The sequence below is a fragment of the Carcharhinus amblyrhynchos genome, chromosome 7 (assembly GCF_965287045.1).
Source record: "Carcharhinus amblyrhynchos chromosome 7, sCarAmb.v2.hapA, whole genome shotgun sequence".
Taxonomy (NCBI): Eukaryota; Metazoa; Chordata; class Chondrichthyes; order Carcharhiniformes; family Carcharhinidae; genus Carcharhinus; species Carcharhinus amblyrhynchos.
Window position 1 is genome coordinate 70,153,932 of NC_137330.1, and position 25,206 is coordinate 70,179,137.

The 25,206-nt window shown below is 40.3% G+C and overlaps 1 protein-coding gene across 1 annotated transcript; it reads right to left on the reverse strand.

Annotated features, from left to right (window-relative positions):
* Positions 1–12,451: 12,451 nt before the first annotated feature.
* LOC145345602 (nephrocan-like) lies at positions 12,452–20,784 on the reverse strand. Its single transcript, XM_080193436.1, has 3 exons — positions 20,638–20,784; positions 17,123–18,024; positions 12,452–12,914 (listed from the first exon to the last, which is right to left on the reverse strand). The coding sequence occupies exons 1-3, from the start codon at positions 20,782–20,784 to the stop codon at positions 12,452–12,454; spliced, it is 1,512 nt and encodes a 503-aa protein (XP_080049562.1).
* Positions 20,785–25,206: the final 4,422 nt, after the last annotated feature.

Consider the following 25,206-nt stretch of genomic DNA (forward strand, 5'->3'; position numbering starts at 1 on the left):
ATCATGGCTGATCTGAAGTGACTCAGTTCCACTTTCCCGCTTTCTCCCCATAACCCTTAATTCCCTTGTCTGCCAAAAACTTATCTACCCGTGACTTAAATATAATTAGCGAGGTAGCCTCCACCACTTCAACAGGCAGAGAATTCCAGAAATTCACCACCCTTTGAGTGAAGAAGTTCCTCCTCAACTCCATTCTAAACTGCGCCCCCCCCCCCCCCCCCCCTTATCTTGAGGCTGTGACTTCTAGTCCTGCTGTCCTTTCTGAGCAGGAAGAATCTCTCTACCTCTACCCTATCCATCCCTTTCATTATCTCATACATTTCTATAAGATCCCCCTCATCCTTCCAAACTCCAACGAGTACAGACACAGTCTATTTAGTCTCTCTTCATAGTCTAACCCCCCCATCTCCAGTATCAGCCTAGTGAACCTCCACTGCACTCCCTCCAAGGCCAAAATATCCTTGCGCAAGTGCGGCAATATCTGTGTAGCCAGCACACAAAACAACTTTGAAAAAAAAAGTCCAATTGACAAGTACTGTTCTCTGCATTCCACAGAGCTTATGAAGAGAATAAATCATTCCTATAATGCTTTTCACAACCACAGGATGTCATGGAGCTTTACAGCAAATGGAGTACTTTTTTGAAGTATCACTGTTGTAATGTGTGACACATGGCACTCAGTAAGCAATGTGTTCATGACTGGACAATCTTTTTTTTGTGAGGTTGGTTGAGCAATAAATATTGAGCAGGACACTGTACTAGCTCCCCTGCTCTTCTTTGGAAAGCGTCAAGGGATCTTTTACATCCACCAGAGCAGGCAGCAGGGGTCTCAGTTTAACATCTCATCCAAATGACAGCACTTAAGCAGTGCAATGCTCCCTCAGTACTGCACTGAAATATCGGTCTTGATTTTTGCACTAAAGTTCTGGAGTGAAACTTGAACCCAGAACCTTGTGAGTCAGAGCTATGTGTGCCTATACCAATTGAGTTACAGCTGATATACCAAAAGGAAAAGAGAAGGAACAAAAGGAAATGAAAGATAGCCCAGCTCTCTGATGGAATTAATACTTTTATCAATTTCAAACTGCTTGCCTAATTTCTTCACCTGAGATTTTTAATCCCAGAATACTTCCCAAAAGTTTAATTTTATCAATTTTGTCATAGTCGTGACCTGAAATAAATATAGATTCATTACCCTGTCTGTTATTAAAGTCATTTTTCATGCTTTTCAAAATGGATAATTGCTCGAATGATGAAACAGCTCCAGCTGGTCACGTGCTGGCCAGACATTTCTGAGTTATTTCAAAGTGAACAAAGACTAACCCCTCAAACATCTCGAATATGTAAAAAGATAGAACATAAGAACATAAGAAATAGGAGCAGGAGTAGGCCAACTAGCCCTTCGAGCCTGCCCCGCCATTCAATAAGATCATGGCTGATCTGACGTGGCTCAGTTCCACATTCCCGCCCTCTCCCCATAACCCTTAATCCCCTCTCTTACCAAAAACCCATCAACCCACGTCTTAAAAATATTTAGCGAGGCAGCCTCCACCACTTCAACGGGCAGAGAATTCCAGAGATTCACCACCCTTTCAGTGAAGAAGTTCCTCCTCAACTCCGTTCTAAACCGTCCCCCCTTTATCTTGAGGCTGTGCCCCCTAGTCCTACTATCCTTTCTGAGTGGGAAGAGTCTCTCCACCTCTATCCTATCCATCCCATTCATCATCTTATACGTCTCAATGAGATCTCCCCTCATTCTTCTAAACTCTAACGAGTACAAGCCTAATTTATTCAGCCTCTCCTCATAGCTCAACCCCCTCAACTCCGGCATCAGCCTAGTAAACCTCCTCTGCACTCCCTCCAAGGCCAAAATATCCTTGCGTAAGTACGGCGCCCAAAACTGCACACAGTACTCCAGCTGCGGCCTCACCAATGCCCTATACAGCCGCAGCAAGACCTCCCTACTTTTATATTCAATCCCCCTCGCTATGAAGGCCAGCATCCCATTCGCCTTCCTGACCACCTGCTGCACCTGCAAGCTGGGTTTTGCGACTCATGCACAAGGACCCCGAGGTCCCTCTGCACCGTCACCTGCTGCAGTTTTTCTCCACGTAAGTAATAATCCTTCCTACCATTATTCCTACCAAAGTGGACCACCTCGCACTTGCCAACATTAAATTCCATTTGCCATTTCCTGGCCCATTCGCCCAGCCTATCTAGATCCTTCTGTAGACTCTCCCCACCCTCCGCACAATTTGCCTTTCCACCAATTTTGGTGTCATCAGCAAATTTCGACACCCTACACTCAGTTCCCTCCTCCAGATCATCTATATAAATGGTAAATAGCTGAGGCCCCAGCACCGACCCCTGGGGCACTCCACTAGTCACCATCCGCCAATCCGAATAGCACCCATTGACCCCCACTCTCTGCCTCCTATTTGACAACCAGTCCTCTATCCACGCTAACACCCTACCCCCAACTCCATGCCCCCTTACCTTCTGCAATAACCTCTTGCGAGGTACCTTGTCAAACGCCTTCTGAAAATCAAGAAAGACCACATCCACCAGCTCTCCTCTATCCACCGCCCTAGACACATCCTCATAGAACTCCAGTAAATTTGTCAGACACGACTTCCCTTTAACGAAACCGTGCTGCGTCTGCTCTATCAAGCAGTTCCCCTCAAGATGCCTCGCTATTTCCTCCTTGATGACGGATTCTAACATTTTACCTACAACAGACGTTAAACTAACAGGCCTATAATTCCCCGCCTTTTGCCTGGCACCCTTCTTAAACAACGGCGTAACATTAGCCGTTTTCCAATCTTCCGGCACTTCCCCGGAATCCAGCGACGTCTGGAAAATAACCACCAAGGCATCCATTATCACCTCCGTCATTTCTTTCAGGACTCTCGGATGCATTCCATCCGGTCCTGGGGACTTGTCCACAATCAGCCCCTCCAGTCTGCTGAGCACCACCTCTCTAGTAACAGTAATGTCATTGAGACCCTCCAGTCCTACCACCTTTCCATCTCTAACACCCGGCAAATTATTCACATCCTCCTCTGCGAAGACCGAAACAAAAAAGTTATTCAAGACCTCAGCCATTTCCCCATCCCCTACCACTAAGTCCCCCTTCTCATCCTCTAAGGGACCAACGTTCACCCTAGCCAGCCTCTTCCTTTTTATATATTTATAAAAAGATTGGTAGACTCTGCTAGGATTTTTGTTTAATCAACTTAGATGTAGAATTCACTTTTATCAAAGGGGAACAAGTTTGTTAGCAATTATAATGAGGTGTTTTAAATACTTTGTAATTTTAAAGATACATGTAATACATTTAATTAGTCCATACATATAAATATATCTTCTATATATTTTTAGAAATTAAACAAGGAAATATTGATGCACAGTTACAGAGTGCTTCTTTGATACCAAACATATGTTAGATACGTTCTTCAAAGCACCCAACTACTGGAATCACAAGACCATAAAGGAGACTTAATTGCCTCACCAGACACCTTATCAGAAACAACTGATACAAGAGTGAGTTTTAATGAAGCTGCTTTCACAGTTTCTAATCAAAACAGAGTCAGAAAGATATTAATGTCTTAGCTAACGAAAGAGTTATGGTCGGAGACTTAGTGGGAACTGACAAGAATTAATGGTAACATGATGAGACCCCTTGAAACTCCAGGTAGTGATAAAGAGCTCAGTCATTGAATTGATAAGCAATATATACATGTGTTTTATTATGTTGACAATAAACAAAACTTATCAGGGCTATCCAGAAGGCAAGATGAGTTGACCACATTCCTTAGAGATTCAGTTAGCGTCATTGACAAGACCATAAAATACTAATGGCTTTTGTAGACCCCCTTTATCAATTAAAAGATGCCCATGTGAGACTGTTTCAGTCAAGATGCTTTGTGAGGCTGCTATCAAAATAGAGACATGATGGGCCTGAATTTACCAAAAATTCATGCCCATTTTCAGGCACAAAATTGCGGTAAATTTGGGCTTTGGGCCTTTAACGTGATCTGCACCCGAATCCGAGCAGATTGCAGCTTTACCGACACCCAATTCGAGCGCATGCATTTAAATCGATTTAATGAACCACGTGTCCAACTCTCCCACCAAATCCCACTGTACCTTCTTCTGGTCCATCTGGATCCGCGCTTTTAGTGACCTGCTAAATAAAAATCCGAAGCTGATTTTGATTTTGCAGGGAAACCTCTGAAGCAGCTTCAGAGCCTGCAATGGCTCTCAGACTCAGATCATCCTCTTGCGGGGGAGGGAGGAGGAGGGAGGCAGGTCAGAGCATCCTCTGGGGTGAGAGGAGAAGGAGGAGGCGGGTCAGATGTATCTCTTGGGGAGGAGGGGTGTGTGCAAGAGGACTGATCGTTGTCTGGTGGTGGGGGGAGGCCCGATCACTCATTGATGAGAGTGCGGATGGATCTCTGATGGGAGGGGGGCAGGGAGGTCCGCTGCCACTCTGCGGGTGATCGGTGGGGAGGGACGAGGGGCAGGGGTGGCCGCACGTCCAATCTGGGAGGAGGGATTCATTCCTCCGGTGGGGAGGAGGGGTTGCCCACAGAGTTGCAGCAGACCTCCCTGTCCACTCCTCCCACTAGATATCCATCCCCCCCCCCCCCCAATCAGTGAGCGATTGGGCCTCCCCCCCACCACCAGACAACAATCAGCCCTCTCACTCCCCATGCCAGAGATATATCTGACCCGCCTCCTCCTCCCCCTCTCCCAGAGGATGAGCTGTGTCAGAGAGCCGCTCTGACACTTTCTGCTTTTTTTTTCCTGTCCGGGCACGCTTTTTCAAATTTTTTTCTAACTGCGCATGCGCAGTTCAGAGGTCCAATCGTTCTGGCAGCACTAAGCTCTGCCCACAGTGTGAATCGGACTGGAGCCAACAAAAAGCGTATGGGCGCGCTGCAAAGAGGATTCCGGGCTTGGATCTGTATTATGCCCAGATCTGGCCCTTAGACTCCAAATGGTAAAATCAGGCCCAATGTCTGACTAAGGGACTAGAGGACAGGCTTAGGGATGATATATTGGGGTATCCTTTGAGGAATCATGATGTCAGGGTGGTTCAGTATTTTTTCTGTTGGATCAATACGCAAAGTATACCATTTGTAACACTTTTGATTGGATGTGTCCAACTAACTATGAACTGCAGAATTGTATAAACCAGGATGATTTTCTTTGTCCTCTGGAGTGGTGTCTCTGGCCCATCGTGTTGAGAACCTATCCCCTTGCCAGCAAATAAAATAAAGACAATCTGTCAGTATCTTGTGTTAATGTGTGTTTGTGTTAAAGTCAAAGTTGGTAGTCAAGATTTCAATAAATATAACATTCTTTGCATCCCATAAACAATCTAGCCAAGCTAACAGAAAGGCCCAGTAGACTGTCTGCTCCAGCCAGCTTCGAACATAGACAGCCCTTTACAGATCCTAGTCTCCAAGGACGGTGCAAATACCCTGGGCATTAACTGTTCTAACACAATAGCTTCAACAAGAGGGCCTCTTAAACCAGTATCACATGATTGAAGACTTGGGCTGTCTGAATTCCTCAAATTATGCAATCTGGACATTATGACCAGTTACTATTGGACCTCCCATGAGAATAGGACTCCAGGCAATAGCCTGTGCTGTCTACCATCAGTCAGGAGACAGCCTGAGAGAGAGAAAAAACACCTGCCCTCAGTGCAAACTGCTGGAATCTTGGAACTCATGCCTCCAAGACTAACCCGCTTTATGTGCCATCTTCCATTGTGGAAGCCATGCTTTGGGAAAGACAGAATGGCCTTACAATTAGCCAACTTCCCCTCTAATGAAATATCCATTTGACTTTTGCTGCTGGATTCTGGACACACTTAAAATCCTATATTATTGCGGTCATGTCCTGGACCCTCGTCCTTTTTCCCTATTTATTGTATGAATGCAAAAGGGGTGCACCTTGCAAAGTCCATTGTGTGTGTGTGTGTGTGTGTGTGTGTGTGTGTGTGTGTGTGTGTGTGTGTGTGTGTGTGTGTGTGTGTGTGTGTGTGTGTGTGTGTAAGAATAAACCAATCTTTTATTTTATCACACCTCAAATTTGCCATGCAAGTTATTTGTAGAGGCTTGGATAACTCCAAACTTAAGAGGTGGGGAAATGTGCCACCATTTGTAAAGGTAGCAATCAAATTTTTAAAAAATATCTTTTGTTTACAAACAGAGATAGTGAGCAGAGAAATCAGGGCAGTTTTAAATTGACCCCCCACCCCCTCCCCAAATAAGTTTGCTCTATCAAAGCTGATTATGAAACCCATAATTTTATGTACTGTTAAAATTTTTATTTTGTATGTGCTGTTCTGCAAATGCCGTGTTTATTGACTAAAGCACTATTTTTAGTCCTTTGGAGAATGAGACTGGTGCAATACTAATGGAAACAAGGAAACGGCAGAAACCTTGAACAAATGTCTTGTACGTCTCCTACAGAAGAAAATACAAAACGCACCCCCAGAATAACAGAAAATCAATAGGCATAAAGGAAGGAACTTAAAACAATCACTAGAGAAAAAGGAAAACTATCAGGACTAAAGGCTGATGTATTCCCTTATTCTGATGGCCTAAATCCTATAGTCTTAACATAAATCAATGCAGAGACAGTGGAAACATTGGTTGTAATCTTCCAAAATTCCCTACATTCTGAAAAGGTCTCAGCAGATTGAAAAATTACAAATGTAACACCTCTATTAAAGAAAGGAGGGATACATTAAATAGGTAATTATTGGCCAGTTAGCTTAACATCTTAACTGGGAAAATGATGGAATCCATTATTAAGGAAGTAAGAGCAGAACATTTTGAAAGTCATAATACCACCAAAGTCAAACAGTTTTACGAAAGAGAAATGTGTTTGGCAAATATATTAGTGTTGTTTGAGGATATAGCAAGCAGGGTGAAATGTGCCACATAAAAGCTCATGGTGTTGGGGGGTAATATATTAACATGGATAGACATGGATGGACAACAGAAAACAGAGAACTGGGATCGATAATTGAGTCACTTTCTGGTTAGAAAACTGTAATGGAATGACACAGAGATCAGTTCTGGAGCCTTAAATATTTACAATCCATACTAATAACTTAGATGTAGGCACTGACTGTATTCTAGCCAAATTTGTTGATGATATAAAGATAGATAGGAAAGCAAGTTGTGGGATAAATAAAAGAGTCTGCAAATGGATGGAGATAGGTTAAGTGAATGGGCAAAAATTTAACAGATGAGGGGCAAAGTGAGAAAATGTAAGGTTGTCCATTTTGATGAGAAAATCAAAATAAAATATTATTTAAATGGAGAGAAACTGCAAAATATTGCAGTGCACAAGGATCTAGTTGTCCTTGTACATAAATCATAAAAGGTTAGCATGCAGATACAGCAAATAATTAGGAAGTTAAATGGAATGTTGTCCTTTATTGAAAGGGAGATGAAGTACAAAAAGTGAAATCTTGCATTTGTGCAGGGCATTGGTGAGACTATGCCGAGAACACTGTGTACAGTTTTGGTCTTATTTAAAGAGGGATACCCTTGCATTACATATCCTTGCCTTGTAGTTCACTGGTTTATTCCAGGGATGAAGCAGTGGAGGCTTAGTCATTGAATATATTTTTGACTAAGTTAGATTTTTGATCTATAAGGGAGTCGAGGATAGGCAGAAAAGTGGTGTTTGATCAAATCAGCCATGATATTAATGAATGGTGGAACAGGCTTGAGAGGCCTCATGTTTCTACTTTTTATGTTCCTAAAAATCTGTTTTTTGACCTGTTATTTTCAATGAAATCAACAATGAGGCTATTATTAGTCATCATCATAATGGAAGAAATCTGACAGAAACTGCTGAGTTTGAGGAAATTCAGAAGTTGTCAGACAGTACCTTGATCCTCCATAGGCTGAGTTTTTATATTCCTCGCCAGTAATCTCACCATTGAAATGACTGCAACTGCATAAACTGGCCCACTAGTTTCACACCATGAGTAGCTGAAAAAGTTAGAGCTAGTTAGGGTTGCATGGTGGCACAGTGTTAGCACTGCTGCCTCACAGCAGCAGGGACCTGGGTTTGATTCCCGGCCTGGGTCACTGTCTGTGTGGAGTTTGCACATTCTCCCCATGTCTGTGTGAGTTTCCTCAAGTTGCTTCGGTCTCCTCCCACAATCCAAAAGTTGTGCTGATTAGGGGCATTGACCCAAACAGGTGCCAGAGTATGGCAGCTAGGGGAGTTTCTCAGTGACTTCATTACAGTGTTAATGACTAATACATAAACTTTGCTTTAGTACATTCAGAAATAATTGAGTTTTTAACAATAACAAGAGTAGGATCATATTCCCTCTGAAGAGAATTAGTGTTGGAGATTTTAACTTTTTCTATCTTATTTAATTCTCTCCTAATCCTGGCTGCATTTCTCATTCATTATTTTTGCCTTCTGTACATCATTTAAACGTATGTCATATTTCCTACTTTATATTCCTGGCTTGGATTCTGCATGTCACAGTCATGATTCAGTCTGAGTGGTCAGAGAGCATTAGGTTTGCTACCTTTGATTACAAATGCCAGAGATTTCCTCTAAGGGGACTTCAGCTTGAAAATTAGAAGAAGTCTACATTCATAAACTCATGAAACGTATCTGGGTGGATGTCAGTCAGGTAAACAGCAAGCAGAGAAGGTTCACTAGGCTGATACTGGAGACGAGGGGGTTAGCCTATGAAGAGAGACTAAATAGACTGGGTCTGTACTCGTTGGAGTTTAGAAGGCTGAGGGGGGATCTTATAGATACGTATAAGATAATGAAGGGGATGGATAGGGTAGAGGTAGAGAGATTCTTCCCGCTTAGAAAGGATAGCAGGACTAGAGGGCACAGCCTCAAGATAAGTGGGGGAGGGGGGCGGGGTGCAGTTTAGAATGGAGTTGAGGAGGAACTTCTTCACTCAAAGGGTGGTGAATCTCTGGAATTCTCTGCCTGTTGAAGTGGTGGAAGCTACCTCGCTGAATATATTTAAGTCAAGGGTAGATAGGTTTCTGATAGACAAGGGAATTAAGGATTATGGGGAGAAAACAGGAAAGTGGAATTGATTCACTTCAGGTCAGCCTTGATCTTATTGAATGGTGGTGCAGGCTCGAAGGGCTAGATGGCCTACTCCTGCTCCTATTCCTTTTGTTCTTATGTTCTTATGTTCTTATTATTATCCATGCTGACCAATGTGAAAACTGATGTGTTATCTTGTTTTGTAAAAAAGATCAATTTTAAATATTAAATATTAAACATTTACAGTTTCCATGTTTCACATTTTTTTTGTGTTTTGTCCATTTTGTAATGAGTGACTTCTTTAAATTAGACGTTTGAATAAGAAAATCTTTATTCCAAGGTCAATGCAAAGCGAGTACAAAATGTTGCTGATATGAGCTTCCTTTCCTTCTTTATAATTACATTCAACATTACTAAGTCAGTAGTAGGAGAAAAACAATAATGCTAGTTTAATGTAAAATTTAAAAAAAATCAAATTAAAACAGTAAAGTGAGTAATTTAAAGGGTACTACTAATTATACACCAGTCTGCATGAAATAGTAACATCAATTTAAATTCTGATACAGATTCAAGGTATGTAATGGTTGTCTTCATTTTTAGCAACTTGAATTTGTACTTTAGTCACGATCACTTTATGAAAGAGAACAATTTGCCTGAGCATCAAATTTGAAAAATAATTATATAGTCAAACATGACACAGGCACACAGAAACAGAAAATGTTAGAAAATCTCAGCTGGTCTGTCAGCATCTGTGGACATGATGTGGGTATGCCGGCGTTGGACTGGCGTAAACACAGTAAAAAGTCTGACAACACCAGGTTTTAGTCCAACCTATTTATTTGATAATATACTCACTAGCTTTCGGGGTTACCCCCTTCGTCAGGTGAATGGAGAGTTCTGGCCTCAGACAGAGCGTATAAAGCACAGACAGTTTAGAGATTACTGATTAAAATGCGAATCCTTACACCTAACCTGCTGTTCAAGACCTGAAGTGGCTGATAATGTGAGTGGAAGGAGCACTGATCACAGTTTAAAGAGATGTGTATTGTCTCCAGACAGTACAGTAAGTGAGGTTTTGCAAACCCAGGCAAGTCATGGGGGTTACAGATAGTGCGACATGAACCCAAGATCCCTGTTGAGACCGTCCTCATGTGTGCGGAACTTGGCTATCAGTCTCTGCTCAGCGACTCTGCGCTGTCGTGTGTCGTGAAGGCCGCCTTGGAGAATGCTTACCCGAAGGTTAGAGGCTGAATGCCCGTGACCACTGAAGTGTTCGCCAACAGGAAGGGAACAGTCTTGCCTGGTGACTGTCGAGCGATGTTCATTCATCCGTTGTTGTAGCGTCTGCATGGTCTCCCCAATGTACCATGCTTCGGGACATCCTTTCTTGCAACGTATCAGGTAGACAATGTTGGCCGAGTTGCAAGAGTATTCACCATGTACCTGGTGGATGGTATTCTCACGTGTGATGATGGTATCCATGTCGATGATCCGGCATGTCTTGCAGAGGTTGCTGTGACAGGGTTGTGTGGTATTGTGGTCACTGTTCTCCTGAAGGCTGGGTAGTTTGCTGCGAACAATGGTCTGTTTGAGGTTGTGTGGTTGTCTGAAAGCAAGAAGTGGGGGTGTGGGGATAGCCCTGGCGAGATGTTCGTCTTCATCAATGATATGTTGAAGACTCCGGAGAAGATGTCGTAGCTTCTCCGCTCCGGGGAAGTACTGGACGATGAAGGGTACTCTGTCCACTGTGTCCTGTGTTTGCCTTCTGAGGAGATTGGTGCGGTTTTTCGCTGTGGCGCATCGGAACTGCCGATCTATGAGTCGAGCACCATATCCTGTTCTTATGAGATGCCGTCATAAGAACAGGATATGGTGCTCGACTCATAGATCGGCAGTTCCGATGCGCCGCAGCGAAAAACCGCACCAATCTCCTCAGAAGGCAAACACAGGACACAGTGGACAGAGTACCCTTCATCGTCCAGTACTTCCCCGGAGCGGAGAAGCTACGACATCTTCTCCGGAGTCTTCAACATATCATTGATGAAGACGAACATCTCGCCAGGGCTATCCCCACACCCCCACTTCTTGCTTTCAGACAACCACACAACCTCAAACAGACCATTGTTCGCAGCAAACTACCCAGCCTTCAGGAGAACAGTGACCACAATACCACACAACCCTGTCACAGCAACCTCTGCAAGACATGCCGGATCATCGACATGGATACCATCATCACACGTGAGAATACCATCCACCAGGTACATGGTGAATACTCTTGCAACTCGGCCAACATTGTCTACCTGATACGTTGCAAGAAAGGATGTCCCGAAGCATGGTACATTGGGGAGACCATGCAGACGCTACAACAACGGATGAATGAACATCGCTCGACAGTCACCAGGCAAGACTGTTCCCTTCCTGTTGGCGAACACTTCAGTGGTCACGGGCATTCAGCCTCTGACCTTCGGGTAAGCATTCTCCAAGGCGGCCTTCACGACACACGACAGCGCAGAGTCGCTGAGCAGAGACTGATAGCCAAGTTCCGCACACATGAGGACGGTCTCAACAGGGATCTTGGGTTCATGTCGCACTATCTGTAACCCCCATGACTTGCCTGGGTTTGCAAAACCTCACTTACTGTACTGTCTGGAGACAATACACATCTCTTTAAACTGTGATCAGTGCTCCTTCCACTCACATTATCAGCCACTTCAGGTCTTGAACAGCAGGTTAGGTGTAAGGATTCGCATTTTAATCAGTAATCTCTAAACTGTCTGTGCTTTATATGCTCTGTCTGAGGCCAGAACTCTCCATTCACCTGACGAAGGGGGTAACCCCGAAAGCTAGTGAGTATATTATCAAATAAATAGGTTGGACTAAAACCTGGTGTTGTCAGACTTTTTACAGCATCTGTGGAGACAGAATAAAGCTAACTTTTCGAGTCTGGATGACACTTCATTAGATACAATCAGACCTATTGAGATGTTTCAGCATTTTCTGTTTTTGTTTCAGATTCCAGCATCCACAGTAATTTGCTTTTATCTTAGTCAAAATATTATCCTGTTATAAAAGTTATACCAAATGAATATCTTTGATTATTTATTGTTTTCTGCACAGTGGAAATCGATCAATGCTAATGAAAATCGTGCAGGATCAGAGGTAAATCACTCAATTTGAATTGAAGATCAACAAAGAAAGGATTCAGACAAGACACTTAAAATCATGTTCACCGATTCTAGAAGTGTACATAAGATTTAACAATCAGTGAAAAGACTAAGAAACTGCAAACATATAGTTCAGGTTACAATAGAACAATGGTTATCTATGTCACATTACACACAATCAGAATATTTAAAGTAACTGGCATGTTGGTCGTTGATTTTTAGTCTGCATCATAGTCATAATAATCTTCATTGTCAGTTGGACCATTCACATTTGAGCGATCATCCTCCTGTGTTATCTCTGCAGCAATTTCAATAAATGCTTTTCCTTTTACACCATGCATTGTGTTATATCCACAACTGTTCAGAATCTTGGTGGAAGATAGCCAGGTCTCACCTTGATAATAGGCTGGAGTTGCGCAGTAGCCACTTTTGACCTCCAGCTGTCTTGTAATCAGTAAGACTCTGATTTTCATGAGGTCACATGTACAGTTCCAGGGGTTACCATCCAGGTATAGCCGCCTGAGACGAGGAAAATACCCAAATACATCAGGGTTAAGTGATGATAACCTGTTGTTACGTAGATTCAGAACTCGCAGCCGCTTCAGATTTTTCACTGGTTCTTCACAAATGTCTGAAATATTATTTCCTTTCAGATCTAGCCTTATAAGAGCATCAGGAAGCCTGAAGGAAGGACAAAGTTAAGAATTATTGCCATTTTGTTTTAGAATGAAATAGAAGTATGTAATTAAGGGTGAATACACAATTCTACAACACCAGCATTAGTCATTACAGTACAATATATTTACATGGACAGTATCCATTATAAGTACAGATGCCAAAAATGTTTGCTACTACCAATGAATTATGGGGAAAGGGAGGATTAAAAAAAGCAAAAGTTGGAGGACAATAGGTCTCAAAATGAGACATAAGTTGCACCGTATCATAGCGACAGTATTTGTAAATGAGGAAAAGAATTTTGAAATAAATGTGCAGTTATAGGAGTACGTAGGTCATTTGGCAATATTTGAAGTGATGTGCCGGGTATTAGTGTGGGACAGGATGTGGGCAGCAGAATCTTTTAATACTGTAGGATGGTGATTAGAAGACTTGGGAGAAGGGAATTTCAGAATTCCGCCTGGAAGTGATTATATTGATATAGTATTGATATAGCAACTAGTATTGACATAGCAACAAGTATTGATGTAGCAACAGATTTGCACAATCACTAAAAATATTAATGCGGGAATTTCTTCTGAGATATTCCTGATGTTCAACTTTTTGTTGAATCTCTGTGTATGCAGGATAGACAGTAAAAAGTCTGACAACACCAGGTTTTAGTCCAACTGATTTATTTGATAGTAAACTCACTAAAACCTGGTGTTGTCAGACTTTTTACTGTGTTTATTCCAGTCCAACGCCGGCACATCCACATTATGCAGGATATCCCAGGGTTTCTGCAGATTTTCTCATGAAGAACTTTGAGAAAATTCTCTTTATATACCTCCTACAACTATTCTTAAAAGACAGGTTGAGGGAGAACCACAATTTACAACATTTTTCAAACACAGTTCCCTGGAACATTGAAAATGCATTTCATCTACATTATCTTCTCTGAAAAGTAATTTTAATCATTTTAAAAGCTGAATTTGGAGAATTTATTTTAATCTTAGCATCATACATTGAAAAATCTTGGATGTTCTTGAATTAAGTGCAGAAATGCTATTGCAGTCCTCAAAGTATTTAATTGGATGCATATAGATTTTTCAGGTAAGCTGAAGCAGTATGTGTTATCTTCTACTCAAGTGAATTATGCAAAAGTTCATGGATATCTGCCAGAGTTTGTCACACTTCCTAGCTGAGCAGTCACTAGGTATAGTTGAATGACTGTGGTAAAACCTCTGACATCTCTCCATTTCCTCAGACAGCAAGTTCATCTCTTGAGACACGTTTGAATATGAATGAGAGTTGCAGCTTAAATTTGAATCTGTCACCCAACTGTGATTTGGGATATCTTAAAATTTAAAATAATATTTCTGACAGTAACTATCTAAGCTAATGCTGAGAAAATAGTGTACCTTTTTAAACCTAAAAATTCATGAATCTACCTAACTTTTAAAAATTGTCTTTGCCAATATTTCTTCCTTTCCAACTGCTCCTGATGGTTTTTTTGCTGGCACATCTTTGCACAGTATTTCACCCAATCATGTGTCAACCTTGACAATAATTGTCAAAAAGCATTTTAACAATCTTAATTGTGTCCTCATTCAAAGCTACACTTTCTCCTTCCAAGAGAGATCACTGTTAAATTTCCTGAGATGTGACTGAGTGTGGGATTTTTTGCTCTCACCCATCACTAGGATTGACCGGTCCCACCGAAAGTCAATGGACTGCCGCATCTCCCACGATGGGTCCGAAAAGATCCTGGTTGGAGTTTCCACCCTCTAAAACCATAACCTGCAGTTGTCTTTAAGTCCATAAACCATTGACCTAAAGACAACTGCAGGAATCCTATTCTCACCCTAGCTGGGATCAATTAACTTCCTTTCTAAATGCACTGCTGGTGTACCTACACCAGAAGGACTGCAGCAGTTCAAGAAGACAGCTCACCACCACCTTCTCAAGGGCAACTAGGGGTTTCCAGCAACTCTCACATCCCAGGAAAGAATAAAAACAATCATACAAACTGTAGATTGCATTAAGCTACTTATTGGAAAAGCTTGCTGAGTGATCAGGCAAATGGAAGAAACACATCAGCAAGTTTATACTCACCATTGTCAGAATGTTAGGTAATCCAGTCAAGTATCAGTTGAAACTATTCACATTTTGACATTAACAACTTAATTATTTCACATAAAGAAACTTGCATAACTTGCAATAAAGTTCAAAAAAAGATACTAAATAGCTTTGCTTTTCATAAAATGATTCTTTTCACTGTTAGATATACAAAGAACAAAAACATTCCAAGGAAGTTGATCAAGCTTATCTACAACATCCTGCCACTGGAATCCATGAATACATCATCAAATTACAAAATTGATGTAAATTTGTTAATATTCCATTTGGGTTGTGTCTATAGGTGGTGCTGTGATGCCATGTTATGTGACTAGTTCACTCCAGCAAAAGGAACTTCTCATAGCTGCCCATCAAATCAGGGTTAACTAAAGTTTGGAAATATATGGCAATTCCACTTATTACTAGAAGGCTCTGCATCAACGTCAGTTCTGTTCAAAATATTCCTGCTACAGGAAAATTTGGATGTGGATTGAGCAATGATGAGAAATTTGATGACCAATTACTATTTTGGTAAATGAAACATCTAATTTTTTCCTGCTCTCTATCTCTTTGCCTCACACTTAACAGAATCACATTGTACTCAAGCACTGGTGAAATACTGCAGATTTTCACTCTTAGGCACTTCCCCCATTATTGGCCCAACCCCTTCCTCATCATCTTACTGTTTAGTTTAATCAAATCCACCGGGTCAGCAACAACCCCCCCTCCCCCACCCCCCACCACAACTCCTGCCCAAAATGAAATTATTTGAATCACCTCTCATTGAATGCTTTCTCCAGCCCCTAAGTTACCCATATTGTGAGAATTTTCCATCCCTGCTGACAATGCAATCCATTGTGATGTATTTTGAGAAGTGCCCCTTCACCACTGCTGTGATGATTTTCTGTACCTTTAAGACTTGATTAGCTATAAAGATTTGCATTCTAATCATTATTTTGTAAATTAAGTTTGTGTCTTTATATGCCCTGTTTGTGAAAAGAGCTCCCACTCACTTGGGTGTGATGCATTATCTAAGCTAAGAGGAACTATCTCTCCTCCTGAGTGCTGCTTTGTCAGTCTCCTGCATTATGTGAATGAAGCTGGATTGAAAAACATCAGTTCACCTATATTGTTGTTTCTTTTTCATTTTTCTCCATGCACCTGTATTCTACCCAATCAACCCCACTCCTTAGTTTTTATTACATTAGTACTGTGTTGTAAATAGTACCTAAGTAAATGCTTAAAAGAAATGAAGACAAGTTGCAACTATTGAAAATCTGAAGCTAAAAGGCTTGAATCACAAAGCAATTCTCTCTTCAACTGAACAGAAAAAAAATGCAAGCTCCAAGTGAATGGAATCTCTTTGTCAGAACTTCAGAGGACGTCTCACATTGGATGTGATGTGTGGAGTGTGAGCCATATGGATGGCATCAATGATATGATACTTTGAAAAGACATTGTGATATTTTCCGTTGATATTTTTGTTAACTAAGGCATACTGCGTGTAAATGAAGGTTGTGGGAAAGAAGTTCTTAAGTTACTGGATCTCCTTAATAATTGATCTCATTTAAGTTTTTAGTTCACTGGTAGAGTTTGGACTTAGTAGTGATCAGCCTAAGGGCAGGTCTTCTGTTCATTTCTCCACGTCCTGTAAACTTGAGCTTTCCTCTTCAGTTGTTTGTAAGATTTTCACATTTTCAATTTTAATGAGCAATATGACCAGGGAATAGAGAGCATGAGGTGGTTTCACATCCTCGTGTGTGCCTAAAGTTTTTTCCCTAAAGGTCCCTCCACCTATGCAGCTTTTGTTCATTGACGGTTTTTCCACCATCACCACTGAAAATTCACTGGGTCATACCATGAAACCTTTACCATACCTGGCATAATTTGTAAAAGGGTAGGTATGACCATTCCCTGAGATTGCACATGACCCTGCTACCCTGTTTGTTGCAATTGTTATTACGAGTGATATTAAATCAGAGAGAAACCCTTAATTCCAAAGGTATTATATTCTGCTTGACTGTTAATTAGGAACAAAAATACTTGCTACTTGGAAAACAATGCCAACTCTAGAACTTCAATTTTGTACTTCTCCCATCCCAATAATACAAACATACCCTTTCGGAAAGGATGACAATTGGTTTCGCTCCAACGCTAGGTCTGAAAGTTGCAAACAGTGCTGTAGAGCATCTACATCAATAACTGTAATATTGTTGTATTCCAGAAACAAATGTTTCAGCTCACACAATCCAGCGAATTCCTGCAGTGTAACTTCTTGTATGAAGTTGTGACTGCAGTCCAACATTTGTAATTGTGCTGGCAGTCGAGTAGGAACTGCTTTGAGTTGATTTTTAGACAGATCCACTACGGATAAGTTTGTCAAAGCCAGTGCATCATTTGCTGTAGAAAGTTGATTTTCAGAAAGGGAGAGCTCAAAGAGGTGATTGAGATAGATTAAGTCTTGAATCTGCAATTCACTGATTAGATTTTTGTCCATCTTTAAAGACCACAATAAAGGTGGCATATTTTTTGGAATCTTGCAAAATGTATTCCCTGATAAACTGAGAAAGCGCAGTGATGGCAAGAAACTGAAGAAATTTGATGGTAGAGAAGACAGCCTGTTATTTTGCATGCTTAAACGTTTCAGATAAGGAAGTTTTAATGGTCCTGATAACAACTCAAGGCTATTACTGTCCAAAACAAGACTTTCTAGTCTAAGAGCAGATGACAAAACACTAGAATAAATTTTGGAGATCTTATTGTTTTGAAGATCAAGGGTTTTCAGTTTTACCAAGCCTTCAAAGTCAGTCTCGCACAAGGCCTGAATTCGATTATTACCCAGTTTCAGCACCTCCACATTGGAGGGAAGCTTACTGGGAACATTCCTCAACTTGTTCTTCCATAACTCTAAGGTTTTCAGGTTAGTCAGTGTTGAAAATGTGTGAGCTTCTGTTGCTTCCATTCCACATGAAGACAATGCAAGTTCTTCAATGCCATAAAGTCCACCAAAATCTGATGCCTGCAAAACATCAATACAAGATAGATGCTAAAGTGTAATTTCAGTTTGCAATAATTACCTCACACCAGGATTAAATCTTGTTTTTCTAATCCCATGAATACAACATTGGGGTGCGTTTTGGGGGGGGTGGGGTAAAGGAAACTATAAACAATGAAAATCTGACATAAACCAAACAAAGTCCCAGAAATTGCAGCAATTATTGGAAATAGGTTGAGTGAGCAGGAGGTAGGTCTCATGGACAAAATGACTCAAAGAGCATAAGGGGGCAGATGGAACTTAAAATAAAGAAAGAAAATGAAAAAAGAATTTGGAATAAATCTACATGAACTTTCAACCTTATGCTGAGTTTTCTTGACCTTTATAATATCCTATATCTACACAATGCATATTTTATTGTGTAAAGCTAATTTTCTTCTGAATTAACTTTACTTTATAATCAAGGGACATATCCATTCTGCTGTTGTAATTAAGTACATTGATGGGAGGCAAATGCCAAAGAGTTTATCAAGTGCTAATGGGTCAAAAATCTAATTTCATGTATTAAAAAATGCTGGATAAATTCAGCTGGTCTGGCAGCATCCGAGAAGGGGCAAACCCCAAAAGTTTGTGGGTTTACTATCAAATAAACTGGTTGGACTTTAACCTAGTGTTGTGAGACTTCTTACAACATCTATTCTATACATTTCTACTTTTCTTCAGTTCTGTAGAAGGATCATTTAGATCTGAAACATTGGGCATGATCTTACCTGCTGTTCACACCACACTCTCGTTGCAGTGAATCAAGAGAAATCTCCATTCATTGCAGCAAGATGGGAAAATCCTGCCGGTGTGAATGGTGATAACATTCCGGCCATTATCTCTGTTTCTCTCCACTAATGCTGCCAGACTTGCTGAGTTCATCCAGCATTTTCTGTTTATATTTCAAGTTTTCAACATCTATAGTAGTTTGCTTTTATCTCATTTATTAGATATTGGTATTATTTGAAATTTGAACAGATCTATTACCTCATTAACTTAAAAGTTACTGACTTTGGGAGTCCTTGGCAAAGAACAGGTATGCATCGTTTGAGTATACAATTCTTGGGGAGGGGAAATTTCTGTCTGTTAACTAGAAAATAATGTAAAACAGAATGAAAGTGATGATAGAGACTATACATAATTTAAACTGTATTGACTAAACATAACCTTGTACCCAAGGTTGCTGCAGATTATACAAATGGTTCTTCTGGCACACTGTTGATTTCAAAGATGATTGATTTGCTTGATGTTGGCTGTTTCTTAGCGTAGTCAAAACATTACTGGCCATTTTGCTATCAATCCTATTCTTGATTGACTTCCATTGACCAAACTCCACATTCCCAGTCACTCAATGTATTAAATCCACAGCTTTGTTAACAAATCTAGACACATCCTACTCCCATTTTACTTCTGGTCCTTTGATTCCACCTTGCTGCGCAACCAACACTCCATTTGCATTCACCCTCCACATCAATGTGGATTGTAATTTTGTCTCTAACATGAAAAAAGTACAGAATAAATAGTGGGGGAGACTTTGGGAGTGAGTCTAATTTGATAATTTTTTTTAGTGGCTAGCCCAGGAATGATAGGTGGAATGGTCTCTTTCTATTGCTGAGAAATTCCATGATTCTAAATGACTGTATAAGCGAAGGAAAGGCAATAGATGCAGGGTTTAGCCAAGTGTTTGTTGTTGCAACAATTCAAGTAATGTAACAGCATGAATAGAAAGTCAGTTGACAGACAGAGAGTACTGCTCAGTTTACGTAGGGTCATAAGTGGTGGTTTAAGGGGTCAGTATGAGGCCAATTTTCTTCTCTGTGTGGGTGCATATACATCAAGGCTCTAAAGGATTGTATCCATTTTGGTAGAATTTTGGTTTCCTGTATTCAGTAATCTTCAAAACACGCACAATGAGATAATAAGAGCATTGGGATTCGGATAACACTTCCATCTCTCATTGATCCAGTCCCAACACCTGAACATGAAGGAGCGCTTTTATACGGTACAGTTCGAGAAACTATCGATCCATCTATTCCAAAGGGAATTGTATTATGTTTTGCAAAGAGGAGAATGTAACACTGATTCAAAAAAAAATTAGTGTATGTTTGCTTCCGGCATATAAACCGGAAAATCTACGAGCAGTGTAACTCTAAGCTCCGCGCTTTGCAATTACAGGGCAGACTGTACTTGTTCAAGGCGATTTCAAGAGCAGCGTCTTTTGTAACGTTATTATTTTAGGGGAAATCGCATTATAAAGTATTTACATCTTGCACACATTTTAAGTGCCTCACATCTTGCTGACGCGCTCAGACTTCTCACTGTATTCACAAAATCATCACTGGGTTATAATTCATCCGCAGATTACATTTAGTAATTGCTAAATAATAGAGACAAATTGTCGCAGAAATGAAAATAACTATTGCATTGCAACCCGACAGACCTAAGCACAAAACAATAAACAATTTAAAGTTAAACAATACCATACAAAATAAAGCAACGTAAATACATGACATTGAACTCAAATCAATAACGCGATTATGAACAAAAACTAAGGTAAAATAATGCTGACAAACTCATGGAGTTTCTTTCTCTCACCCGCAGTTGTTTGATGTTGTTGTGTCCGAGGTATAGTTTTCTCGTATCGTTTGGAATGGCTTTGGGCACAGTCGTAACTCTGTAGCATTGCACCGATTTAGAAGAGTCACAAACACACCTCTTGGGGCAATCGCCTTGGCATAACATCAGAAAAGCCGAAATGGAGAGAAAATAAATTATCACCATTTTGTTTCCCTTCAAGAACTATCAGAATGAACCAGTGTACAATCATAGAAACCGGTATAAATGCAGCAGGTAGCTTGCTTTCTCTGGAAAGAATCTCACTGTGTAAAAAAAAGTGTCTTTGTATCTTTTTTAAACATCAGAATCTCGTAGAACAAGCATGTTCCTCTGATGGAAAACATTGATCAAAAGAATACCAGAAAACTATGTTATCGGATTTAAAAAGTAAGTAAACGTTTTGTTACAAACGGAAAAGCCAATACCAGACAATAGTATATTGTTCTGATATTTGCAAAGAAGCACAGTGCTAATAGGAACGTTGTCGCAATATTACTCAATTGTCTATTGTGTAGGGTGTCCATCAGCAAACAGGAGCATTCAATTTGGTTTTCTTTTTCGTCTCCGGCCTGTTTTTGCTGTAAAGTTGAGATAACATCACTTTGTAAAGTTGCAACCATATTACATTCCAGTCCCTCTCTGTCCTTTCGAACTTGCTGATGTAAACAAAAGCCCAATAACATTTGTTGCCACAGGTGGCCCGGCGTCTCCAGGTGAGTTCCCGAAGCTTTAAGATCAGAGAGAATTAATGTGCCCCTTACATTTTAAAGGAAAAAGTATCCATCTTATTTCTAACCCTAGCTGGTTTTAAAACTGTCAAAGAAAAATCCAAAATACCACCCATATAACCACAAGGGGTAGTTTGAAATCTGCTTAATACTAGGAATTAGGGAAAAAGGGATACTGAATGCTTATGATCGTTACACTGCCATAAATCCATATACTTGACTATCATGGTCAGTTACTGACTCACAAGTCCTCTTCTTGTGCATTATACAATAATCACAACTGAGAATCCAGTAAATAAATCAGGCAGTATCTACATCACTAAATTTGTATAATAGAAATCAAATGTAATCTGAATGAAACCAAACTAAGTGAGAGGGAGGATCATGCTTCCCTTTAGTATCAGGCTTGTGCTGACTCCAAATTCAGACACCATTTATGTAGAATTGTAGCATGGAACAATAATGAAACTACTTGGCTATAATTATAACGTATAAGCTCTTCCATTAGCAGTCTGCCCTAAGAAAGGTATCTAGCAATGAAAGCATGCTGATCTTCATTTTGGTGGCCAGCAATTAGCCACAGGGCATATACTTCAACCAAGTCAGTATTTTCAAAGGATTATGTATTGTAATATTTTGGCTACATTGTTTCTTAAGAATTTACTGTTAATATCTACTTCATTAATTTTTAATGACTCAAAATATCTAATCGTTCATTGTGAGAATGATGAATATTACATTAATTTAATGGGATTTTGCAGTAAAAGAAAATCAGATGAATTTCACCATACACATTAAAGCACTTCCTGAATTTAAATTCTGTTAAATCTATTAATAGACACCTCCTTAATCTTGCTCTCCTATATAGTCTCTTGCTCCCAATGTCCAGGTCCAGCTTGATATCCTCACCATGCAAATTTCCCTACTCCCCCAAACAGACTCCCTTCGATGGAAAAAGTCTCCTTCAAGTCACTTACAATTAATTGCTCTTTCAAACTCCACACTTTCTAGATTTTTCAGTTTTCAATCAGTACATTTTTGATCCGGAATTTGCTGTCAGTAGCAAAGTGATGGCATTCACTGCTAACCTCAAAGAAAGCCTCCCATAGAGATCTGTGGCATTGATTTCCCCTTTCCCCAAGTTAATTTGAATCTGGCATCAAGTCGAGATGATCTTGAGGTGTCCAACAACATAGGGATGGCATCAAACAGGGCAAGCAGAAAATCATTTTAAAAGATCAATAGTGGGATGTGGGTGTCACTGGCTAGGCCAACATTTATTGCCCATTTTTAATTGCCAATGAGAAGATGGGTGGTGAGGCCTTCTTGACCCACTGCAGTCCATTTGGTATAGGTACATCGAAAGCACTGTTAGGGGATTCCAAGATTTTGACCCTATGAAGAAACAGCAACATATTTCCAAATCAGAATGATGATTGGCTTGGAGGGAAACTCCCATGTGGTGATGTTTCCTCATGGCTGCTGCCCTTGTCCTCCTGTTTAGAGGACAATGGTCGTGTGTTTCAAAGATGTGGTCTAAGGAGCATTGATGACTTCCTGCAGTGCATCTTGTAGCTCCTGCATCTTGTATCTGGTCGTATCCTCACAGACAGTGAATGCATTAATTTTCTTCACTTTTTAATATCATTTTAAACAGAGCAAAATAAAATTGTGACATATACATGAGCTGAAGCTGAAATATAAATAAAATTCAAAAAAAGTTTTGATTTTTTTAAAATGTGGATTTTTTATCATGAAAAGTTTGATCTTCCACAAATATAAAATTAGTACAATGTTAAAAACTGATTTACACTTCATTCAACAAAGTGCAACAGGTTTTTATAATGAGACAATTAGTGTAAAAGAGCAAGTTTTATTAGTTCCATGCTTTTGATTTGATTGTAGTCTGTGAGGACTTCAACTGTGCACACTATGAAGAAGTGTAGAATCATATACAGCAACTTCTTGATTTCTGTGTTGAGTAATATATGTGGACTTCAGAAGTTCCTATCAGTTTCAGAAATGTAATGACAGTAAATTCTGACAATTTCATCATTATTCCCACTGTAAAATCTGCATAATTGTTTTTGCAATGATTGATCTACTCTCCTTTCCATTGAAGTTCTTACCCCAGTAAAACCTTTACTCTCTCTAACCCCGATCACTCACTTTAACATGGATCCCATCTTCAACAACATTGACGCTAGCATTTATAAAATGCCTTTAACATAGTAAAACATGTCAAGGCACTTCCTAGGTGCATTATCAGACAAAATCTGACACTGACCCATGTAAGCAACTATTACGGTAAGTAACCAAAAGCTTGGTCAAAGAGAAAGGTATAACAGCACATTTCATAGGAGGGAAAAGAAAGGTAGAAAAGCAGAGAGGGGAGAAAATTTCAGGGCATAGGATCTAGACAGCTGAAGGCATGACAGCCAGAGAAATCAGGGATACACAAGAGACCAGAACTGAGGGGATTGGAGGGTTTTTGGGAAGCTGTAGAGCTTGAGAAGGTGAAACAGATAAGGGGGAACAAGAACAAGGAGGGATTTGCCTACATGGTTCAGACTTTTAAATATGAGATGTTGTTGAACAAGGAGCTAGTGTAGGTAAGTGAATACAAGGTTGGGTGAATGAGACTTGATCCAAGAAGGAAACAAACAGCTGAAGATTGGATCAACTTAAGGTTATGGAGGGTGGGAGATAGAAAACTGGCCAGGAATATGTTGGAATATTCAAGTCTGGAAGAAACAAAGGTGTGGATGAGAGCTTTAACAGCAGGCAAAACAGTGTATATTATACTGAAACTCTGCTGGAGCCAGAAAACAGACACTTTACTGATGTGAGCTCTATGGGAGTGCAGAAACACTTCCTTTCTGGTGACTGGAACAGCGCTTGAACAGTTCAAAAATTCTGCTCCTGTTGGTACTGAAAAGTCAGAGGGACATGGTGGTTGAATAGATCTATAAGAATGGATCAATTGTTGTCAGCACAAAAATGTTTAGGCTTCATACGCTATGAGAGACTTAAGACATTGAGACCATTTCCATTGAAAGCAAAAAAAGGCAAGGAAGATTTTTAATTGAAACCTTTAAATTATTAAGTTTGGAATAGGATAATTTGCAGTCCTGAAATAACATGATGCTGGCAAAGATGATTCAATTAATTAAGCAAGTTGAGAATATGAGGCAAAACCAATCCGTATTCAGAGTAGAGAGAGACAGCCTGAATCCCAAAGTTACAGATATAGTTGAATTTGTCAGATATAAAAGAGGGAAAGTAGGGAGAAGGAGAGACATGCAGTACGAAAAGCAATTAATGGTGGCAGCCCTGCCTAGCTGTTGTAGGTGCAGAAAGAAAAGGCATGGACATGGGAATTTTCTTGCTAAAGACATATAATGCCATTGGTGCAAAAGATTGACACATTTTCAGGCAGATTGTCACACAGAAAAAAACGGGCAGAACACTCAAAAAGAAAAATGTTTAAAAGGAACCAGAGGCCATGAAGTTGAAGATTCACAAGACATTGAGGTAACATCCTTAGGAGAAATTAAAGAATTAAGTGAAGCTAGAGGAAGGCAGAGATCCTGGTAGAAGGTCACAAAACACACTTTAAAGTATATGCAGGAGCAGTAGTTCCAGTTTATTCACATGCTGAACAATGTTTAAACAAGAGACTTCTAAACCATCCTCAAAAAGCTACACAGACCAGAAGGAACAGAAGAAAACCTCTTTCAGACTAGAGGCATCAGTGGGCTTTCTTAACTATAGTGTTGGCATGGGGGTCCAGGATAGGTTGTTGGTGATCTGGACACCT